Here is a 9,662-nt window from a genome sequence, read left to right as displayed (position 1 = left end):
TATTTTATAGACCTCTATAAAACCACCTCTTAGCCTCCAACGCTCCAGAGAAAAAAGTCCCAGTCTATTCAGCTCTCCTTTGGAGTCAATAAATTGCCCCTAAATTGGATCTTCCTTAACCTGGCACACATATAATTCCCTAAATTTGCACCCCTTTATTGTGGAGTCCACTAGATTTAGACAGAAGTCGTAGGAAGATGAAGGACTTGAATAAGGCACTCACTGAGTGTTAAAGTGGGTGGCGCGGGCTTGTGGGGTTGAAGGGCCTGTTTCCTGTGCTGTTCTTTGTTCTTTATAACACAAACCATCAAGTTCCAATAGCATCCTAGTAAATATTTTCTGCACTCTTTCGAGTTTAATAACATCCTTTCTATAATAGGGTGACCAGAACCGCACACAGTATTTCAAGTATGGCCTCACCAATGTCTTGTACACTTTGAGTTTGGCACACAGCATAGCTTTGAGTGTGGTGTAAAGTTGGGATCAGCATTCGGTGAGTCACCAGGCATGTGGGCTACAGCCAGGCAAAGGAGAAAGGCCAGCTTCCTGTACCAGGTCATGGGAGGTGGGGGGTGAGGTCAAATGGGTTTTGCCGCAGGGGACTCAGGTGAAGCCTTTGACAAAGCGACCTGCAGGAAAACATTGATGAAAATACAGACTGAGATTCATGGAGCACATAAGAACGTAAGAAATAGGAGCAGGAGTAGGCCATCTAGCCCGTCGAGCCTGCCCCACCATTCAATAAGATCATGGCTGATCTGAAGTGGATCAGTTCCACTTTCCTGCTTTCTCCCCATAACCCTTAATTCCCTTGTCAATCAGAAACCTATCTACCCGTGACTTAAATACATTCAGCGAGGTAGCCTCCACCACTTCAATGGGCAGAGAATTCCAGAGATTCACCACCCTTTGAGTGAAGAAGTTCCTCCTCAACTCTGTTCTAAACTGCTCCCCCCCACTTATTTTGAGGCTGTGCCCTCTAGCTCTGTTTTCCTTTCTAAGTGTAAAGAATCTCTTTACCTCTACCCTATCTATCCCCTTCATTATCTTATATGTCTCAATAAGATTCCCCGTCAGCCTTCTAAACTCCAATGAGTACAGACCCAGTCTATTCAGTCTCTCTTCATAGGCTAGCCCCTACGTATTGGCAGGTCTGCCAGAGAACCTGTCACTGTGAAGGTACATGGAGGAACCTGTCTATAATTTGGCACAGGGCTTGATGCAAAGATTTGACATAAGCAAGAGGAACTGCTACTATTGCCTCTGTACCCTTTAGCCAACATTCTGATGACAGGCTAGAAAACTCTGGCGTCCCTGCTAGGAAGCAGCAAGACTTTGTTCAAAATCTAAAAGTTCACCAAAACCCCTTCAAGAACACACAACGATACTTTCAAAAATTTCACAAAAGCATCCTACATACAAGTTGCATGGTTGCTCCTTTGAAGAGCACCCATGTGGTGGTTTCCTTGTGTAGAATATTGAGATGGCAGTGATTATGAGAGAATGTTAAATTGAACTGTGTGATCCACATTGGCAGAACGTACGCTCTGGAGCGTTTTGTGAAATCATAACCTGTATATTCTGTCTGCTTCTAGAACACATGTTTTGAGTTGATTTGATTTATTATTGTCATATGTATTAGTTTACAGTGAAAGATATTGTTTCTTGTGCGCTATACAGACAAAGCATACCGTTCATAGAAGAGGAAAGGAGAGAGCACAGAATCTACTGTTACAGTCATAGCTAGGGTGTAGAGGATAATTAAATAAGTCTGATGGTAGTAGGGAAAAATTGTTTTTCAGTCAGATGGTATGTGACCTCAGACTTCTGTATCTTTTTCCCAACAGAAGAAGGTGGGACAGAGAATGTCCGGGGTGCGTGAGATCCTTAATTATGCTGGCTGCTATTCAGATGGGAACTGTAGAAGTGTCAACGGGTGGGGCGTGTGACACACTTGACTCAGGAATTTGCTGGAAAATTTGTGCCTTCCATTTTCAGTGTCTCAGTTTTGTGTAGCTGCTACTGATTCATCCAACCAGCTGTCAGGGAGAGCTTAATGCTGGAGAAGATTGCGTGGCACTTCATGCGAAGGAGCGTGGCACCCTCGCACAGAGGCCAGTCACCCTGACAAACTGGAGGCCAAAGGGAGGCACAAGGCTGGGGGGAGTGGCTGTTACATGCATACCAGAGAAGAGGCGGAGCAGGTACTGTTGGAAGGGTTTACAAATCTAGGGCACACTTTCACAATACGTCAGAGAACCAGAGTCAAAGGTGACTGAGGCTAAGCCGTGAGGTGATGGCAGACATATGTCACATGGTCCAGCAGCCACTTGAGCCACAGTTCATTGACCTCACCCCCCCCTTACCCCGCAATGGCCTCCAATGGGGCTGTAAAGGTAACTAACACTCTCAGCTTCTATGCCTCAGGATATTTCCAGGGATCATTAAGAAAACTTTGTGGTATATCTCAGTCTGTCCCACACAGCTGCATAAAGGCTGTAACTAGTGCCCTGTTCACACATGGGGTGCAACACATTTACTTCCCCGTGGATTTGGAGTCTCAGCTTTAGACAGACACAATCATTTCCCAATCAGCAGGCTTTCCTCAGACGCAGGATGTTACTGATTGCATTACTGTTGTCACAAAGCCGCCATCTCAACAGCCGGACACATTTTTCAACATAAGTTCTTGCATTCAATCAATATCCTAGAGGTCTGTGACCACCACATGGCCTTCCTTCATGTGTGTTCATCAACATTACTGACCCCCACCCCCAAACCCCATCACACATGGCCCACTTATCAGCCCCCTGGCTGCGATGGCTGACTGATGTGACCCTTTCCTTCTCCTGCCCCCCCTATCATCACAGACACAAACCCCCTCTCCCCCCACACCTTCAACACACCGACAAGTGGTGACTTGCCTTCCCCTTCATGGTAACAAGGCAAACTGCATTAGTTTGCCTGATAGATGTGCTTTGTGGAGGTGTTGTGAGATCCTTTAAGAGCTAGTAGCATGTCATCACTAGAAGGGAAATGTGTCATGTGATCTTGTCTCAGTTTTCACTTTTGCCTTGAGCAGAACACAGCTCAGCTGCTGATGTCTCCAAGCTTTATACCTGTGTGTTAATGGTCCCACATGCATCGTCTAAATAAATGACCCCAAACCAATTTGCACAATCTTCTTTGTAGCCTTTATATCATTGCATAAACATGACAAGGTGCTCAGTGGTGGTCAAACAGTGTGGAAGTAAAGTTACATGCAGGTACCAATTGCTCTGCCCAAAACCACATGAAACTACAAAGGGTCGTGAATGTAGCCCAGTCCACCATGCAAACCAGCCTCTCATTGATTGACTTTGTCTACATTCCCGCTGTCTCAGAAAAGCAGCCAGCATAATAAAGGACTCCAAGCACCCTGGACATACTCTCCTTCACCTTCTCAGACACAAGTCTGAGGTCACATACCAACCAACTCAAGAACAGCTTCTTCCCTGCTGCTGTCAGACTTTTGAATGGACTTACCTTGCATTAAGTTGATCTTCCTCTACACCCTAGCTATGACTGTAACACTATGTGCTGCTCTCGCTCCTTTCCTTCTCTATGAACGGTATGCTTTGTCTGTATAACATGCAAGAAACAACACTTGTTAACTGTATATTAATACATGTGACAATAATAAATCAAATCAAAACATGGTGAACAGACTTAGATCAGGCTACATGGCGCGAGGTGACTGCTGACATTTTGGCCAGATGACTACAAAGTGACAGTGTCAGAGGGTGTTGCAAACACAGCTTGCTGACTGCACAGAAAATTTTGGAACACAGAGTGAGATAGCGCTCCAATAAAGTTCTGGCTGCCAGACAGATCCCTCCTAGTGAGAGTGCAGTGCGTAGTCTTCCACTTCAGTGAGCTGGACAGCATATCAAGAGATCCAGCACTGGGTTAGCTCAGTTGGGAAAGTTGAGTGGCCAGGGTGCAGACCTGAGCGAGGGAGAGTCAAACAAAAAAAAGTCATCAAAATTGGGCCATAAGGAATGCTGCCAATATAATGGGCAGTGCTTCAGAAAAGTCTCTGTCAGTAACTACAGTGACACTCATCCCAGGTACTGTAAGGGGAAGAAGCGCAAAGGGATGCTTTTCAAATGTCCCCAGATTCCCAGTTGAACTGGGATGGAGCTGATCTACAATCAAAATTCAAAATGTTTAAATAACAGAGCTATGAGGTAAGGGGTATTGGTTGTGCTAAATTGTCTCTTTGTATCCCAAGACTTGTAGGTTTGGGGGATTAGCGGAGTAAATATGTGGGGTCATGGGGGGTTATAGAATCCCTACTCTGCAGAAGGAGGCCATTCAGCCCATCGGGTCTGCACTGACCACAATCCCACCCAGGCCCTATTCACGTGCCCGCACATATTTACCTTGCTAATCCCCCCAACACTAGGGTCAATTTATCATAGCCAATCAACTTAACCAGCATGACTTTCAGACTATGGGAGGAAAACGGAGCACCCGAAGGAAGTCCACACAGACACGGGGAGAACGTACAAACTCTGCACAGACAGTAACCCAAGGCTGGAATTGAGCCCGCGTCCTTGGCGCTCTGAGGCAGCAATTGTGTTGCCCGAGAAATTAGGGCTAGTGTGGGAGTCTGGGCCTGGATAAGGTGTTCTGTCAGAGAGTTGGTGCAGACTCGATGGGCCAAATAGCCTCCTTTTGCACTGTAGGGATTTGATGATTCTTGATTCAGCTACGTCTGAACTGGACGAACAAGACATAAAAAAGATCCTAGCAATTGGGGATGCAGGTCTGCACAGGCTGAACATATCAAAATTAACAGCAACATCCCCAAAATATGTAGCTCGGAAGAGGGCTTCAGAATCAGTTTAAATTTCCGTATTCACCGACTCGAATTCATAACATTTCGAGAATAACCTACAGAATCCGTAGGCCACTTCTTCAGTGGCTGAAGAGAAAACACAGAGCTAGTGGACAGAACTGTTGAGTTGGGCATCACATTCGCTCCCATGGAAGATTCCAGAGAGATCTACTGAATAAACCCAAAATATATAACATCACAGAGTGAGCTGACGAATGGCAGATGAAGTTTAATTTAGTCAAATGTGAGGTGATGCATTTTAGTAGATTGAACCAGGGTAGGACTTACTCAATTAATGATAGGATGTTGGGGAGAGTTACAAAACAAAGAGATCCAGGGGTACATGTCTATAGCTCCTTGAAAGTGGAGTCACAGGTAGACAGAGTGGTGAAGGAGGCATTCGTCATGCTTGGTTTCATCGGTCAGAATATTGAATTGGGACGTCTTGTTGAAGTTGTACGAGACATCGCTAAGATCACACTTGGAATACCGTGTGCAGTTCTGGTCATCCTATTGTAGAAAGGATATTAATAAACTGGAAAGAGTGTAGAAAAGATTTACTAGGATGCTACCGAGATTTGATGGTTTGGGTTATAAGGAGAGGCTGGATAGACTGGGACTTTTTTCTCTGGAGCACAGGAGACTGAGGGATGATCTTATAGAGGTCTATAAAATAATGAGGGGCGTAGATCAGCTAGATTGTCAATATCTTTTCTCAAAGGTAGAGCAGTCTAAAACCAGAGGGCATAGAATTAAGTGAGATGGGAGAGATACAAAAGTGTCCAGAGGGGCAATTTTTTCACACAGAGGGTGGTAATTGTCTGGAACAAGCTGCCAGAGGCAGTAGTAGAGGTGGGTACAATGTTGTCTTTTTAAAAGTCTTTGGATAGTTACATGGGTAAGATGGGTATAGAGGGATGTGGGCCAAATGCAGGCAATTGGGATTAGCTTAGGCGTTTAAAAAAAGGGTGACATAGACAAGTTGGGCCGAAGGGCCTGTTTCCATGCTGTAAAGCTCTATGGCTCTTATGATTCTACTCAAGGATGGATGCAGGCACAAAGCGATTCTCACAGATCCGTGAAGTGTACAGCATCTAATTACAACCCAAATTGTTGACACATTCACTAGGACACATAAACCTAGCAAGATATCTGGAAGGGGAGGTCTTCTGCAAACTCCAAAGGACATGCCCAGCTCTCCTTGAGAGTGAAAAGGGCCGAGAGCAATTTGGGTTACAATGCTCTCCTTCACCTTTGTCTGCTTATGTCCCCTCACCATTTTCACCTTCTCGTCAATAATTAAGGTGTGGGTGGAGAAACTGGCTCTGAGCAAGCGCTTGGCGTCATGTATGTTGCGGCTGTGCCTCCCAAGTGGCAGGCTGCATGCTGCCACCACCAACTGCCCTCTTGGTTTACTCCTCCTTAGCCACACTGTTCTGCTGTGACAATGCACAGCTGCGAGGGACCCTTGTCAAGGGTCAAGTGTGGGCACATCCTGATCAAGGGACGATAAAAGGGCAAAAGGATGAGGTTCCTGAGGATGACATTGTTCATCATTCATCCATCCACTGTGTCTTGGCAGCTAGCTGCTACATGATTGCATACTATCTGTACCAGATACTGGTGGAATGGCGATGCCACCCCCATGGCTGTGTCTTGAGAATCCATTCCATCATTTTGATGACTCAGTGGAGGGCATCATTGGTCAGAACATTGAATACAGGAGTTGGGACATCTTGTTGAAGTTGTATAAGACATTAGTAAGGCCACACTTGGAATACTGTGTATAGTTCTGGTCACCCAATTATAGGAAGGATATTATTAAACTAGAAAGACTGCTGAAAAAATTTATTAGCATGCTACCAGGACTTGAGTTATAAGGATAAAGATGTGATGGTTAGGTTGATTGGCCATGCTAAATTGCCCCTTTGTGTCCTAAGATGCATAGGTTAGAGGGATTAGTAGGTGGATAAGGGACAGGGTGTGGGTGGGATTGTGGTCGGTGCAGACTCGATGGGCCAAATGACCTCTTTCTGCACTGTACGGTTTCTATGATTTTATGATAGGCTGGCTAGACTGGGACTTTTTTCTCTGGAGCATAGGAGGCTTAGGTGTGATCTTATAGAGGTCCATAAAATACTGAGGGGCATAGATCAGCTAATTATTCAAAACATTGAATACAGGAGTTGGGACGTCTTGTTGAAGTTGTATAAGACATTAGTAAGGCCACACTTGGAATACTGTGTGCAATTCTGGTCATCCTATTATAGAAAGGCTATTATTAAACTAGAAAGAGTGCAGAAAAGATTTACTAGGATGCTGCTGGGACTTGAGTTATAAGGAGAGGCTAGATTGACTGGGACTTTTTTCCCTGGAGCACAGGAGGCTTAGGTGTGATCTTATAGAGTTCTATAAATTACTGAGGGGCATAGATCAGCTAATTAGTCAACATCTTTTCCCAAAGGTAGGGGAGACTAAAATTGGAAGGCATAGGTTTAAGGTGAGAGGGGAGAGATACAAAAGTGTCCAGAGGGGCAATTTTTGACACGGAGAGTGGTGAGTGTCTGGAACGAGCTGCCAAAGGCAGAAGTAGAGGCGGGTACAATTTTGTTTTCAAAAAGCTTTTAGACAGTTACATGGCTAAGTTAGGTATAGAGGGATATGGGGGCAATGTGGGTAATTGGGACTAGCTTAGTAGTTAAAAAAAAGGGCGGCAGGGACTAGTTGGGCTGAAGGGCCTGTTCCCATGCTGTAAACCTCTATGACTAATGACATGTTGATTAGGCAGCAACAATGACAATTTCCTCCTTAGAGAAAGCCTATGATGGGTCACCCATTTCAGGGATCGTGAAGAGTTAGTCAACATTCATACCTTTGACACTCACCTGACAAAGCAATGACATCTCCTCCAGGGTACAGGGACTTCACTGTTGATGATCTACTCCTCAAATAGGACCTTGAGAAGGACTGAAAATCAAACTTTCAGGGAAACACTTTTGGAGCTTGGAGTCACAAATTCTCCCAACTCCGCGCCTTCAACCAGGGAGTGACAATCTGAACCTTGGTGTTTCTGGTACAAAAATGGTTCGGTTTCACACAAAGATAGCTGTGCAATTGGAGAAGCTAAGCACCCTCGATTGGAGGGTTTAGTTTCACACTTACCCAACAACAATTTTGTAATTGTACAAAAGAAGTGTTGTTCTAAATGACTGAAATCCCAAACTCTGGTCGCATTCTTATTAGCAACTGCTGCAGAACCTCAGCTGTAACTATGACAGTAAGGATCCCTTTTGATGTCACAAGACACCGTGTGACTTTACAACTGAGGTCATTGTGACAATGGGAAGAGGCTGACATCAGACAATTGGCATGTGGTTTACCTTCACAGAGCAGAGGGGCAAAATGAAGGCAGGATGATTAAGAGAGGAAATGGAGAAGCTATTCCCACTGACTCCCACCCTCAAGTGCCTCATTGTGTGTGGGCTGATTGTGAACTCCCTGGTTGGCATGACTGCCAGCGACTTCACTGAGACTCACCTCTTCCAAGCCAGGCCCTCAGATGGCAAAGTGGTTGGCTCAGATGACGGCCCTGTGAAAGTCTATATCAAACAGTACGGGACCAGCCCGCGGATTCTCTGTACCACGCCACAGCTCAGGAACATGGAGCTAATGGATCCCACTTTCACTTGGAAAGGACCACAGGAGGTAAAGCTTTCTGAAAAACCAGGCGTAACAATAACGCAGACGGGCACCTTGATCATTGAAAACTTCAACAAGGAGTCATCAGGGGTTTATATATGCAGCATTTTATTCTACAATCCTGGCACCAAGTCCTTGCAATCCTTGAATCTTAAGTATTTCTTATATGCATTTCATGACCCCAATTACACCTATGAATTTCAGGCCCAGTATCACGCAGCCAACTGCCACAGCTCCTACAACAGTCTGTTCTTGAAAAGGTTACACACGGCCCTGAACCAGCTGGTGGCCGACTTGGCCTACACAATCAGTTTATACAAGTCAGAGTGTCACACACTGAAGGTCCCCTTGGCGGGCATTCAGTACGAGCTCTTCCTCACGCTGAAAGTGCACCTGAACGTGGAGGCTTTGGACACGATCTGCGAGAACAACCAGGCGGAGTGCGACCACAACCTCCGGCTGGAGAAGGTACGGCACCGGGTGGAGGCCTTCTTCTCCAAGCAGGCGGAGGCGTACCGCCAGATCTTCGGCCTGCTGCCCGTCATCTACTATATCGACGGCACGCTGCAGGTGATCCGGGTCGACCGCTGCAAGCCCGGCTACGGCAAGGACCGCAAGAAGCACCCGCAATGCAAGGAGTGCTGTGTGGTGTGCAGCCCAGGGACGTACAATGCTGGCCACCACGTGAGCTGCTTGCTCTGTAGCGATGCCATCCACTATGGAGAAACAGACTGTCAAACTGAGTGAGTGAACCTCTCCTGCACTTTATGAAGCATTAGCATCGACCTTTGCCCGGTTGGTACTGGTGACATTTCTTTTTTTTACTAATGTAAGATATCAGGAAAGAAACCCCAGATCATATATACATATACATCGAGGGTGGCATCCTGCATTTTAAATAAAAGAAGTCAATGCAAGTTGCCTGTTTCCATATGGTCTGTTGTAAGATTCTACTCATATTGGGTAGGATGGGTTTGGCAGGGAGGGTCAAAGGGGGCGAGGAGTTGGGGCCGGGGTTTGATGGGTGTTGCTTGACATTTTAATAAAAATTTGCTATGAATGAATATTTATTGTTGAAATG

General features: G+C 45.7%; 1 protein-coding gene across 1 annotated transcript; it reads left to right on the top strand.

Annotated features, from left to right (window-relative positions):
- Positions 1-8,311: 8,311 nt before the first annotated feature.
- On the top strand, positions 8,312-9,328 carry LOC145357705 (zona pellucida-binding protein 1-like). The gene has a single exon (XM_080211131.1). The coding sequence runs from the start codon at positions 8,312-8,314 to the stop codon at positions 9,326-9,328; it is 1,017 nt and encodes a 338-aa protein (XP_080067257.1).
- Positions 9,329-9,662: the final 334 nt, after the last annotated feature.

Source organism: Carcharhinus amblyrhynchos, chromosome 24 (genome assembly GCF_965287045.1).
Source record: "Carcharhinus amblyrhynchos chromosome 24, sCarAmb.v2.hapA, whole genome shotgun sequence".
Lineage (NCBI taxonomy): Eukaryota > Metazoa > Chordata > Chondrichthyes > Carcharhiniformes > Carcharhinidae > Carcharhinus > Carcharhinus amblyrhynchos.
This window is presented reverse-complemented; position numbering and strand designations above follow the sequence as displayed.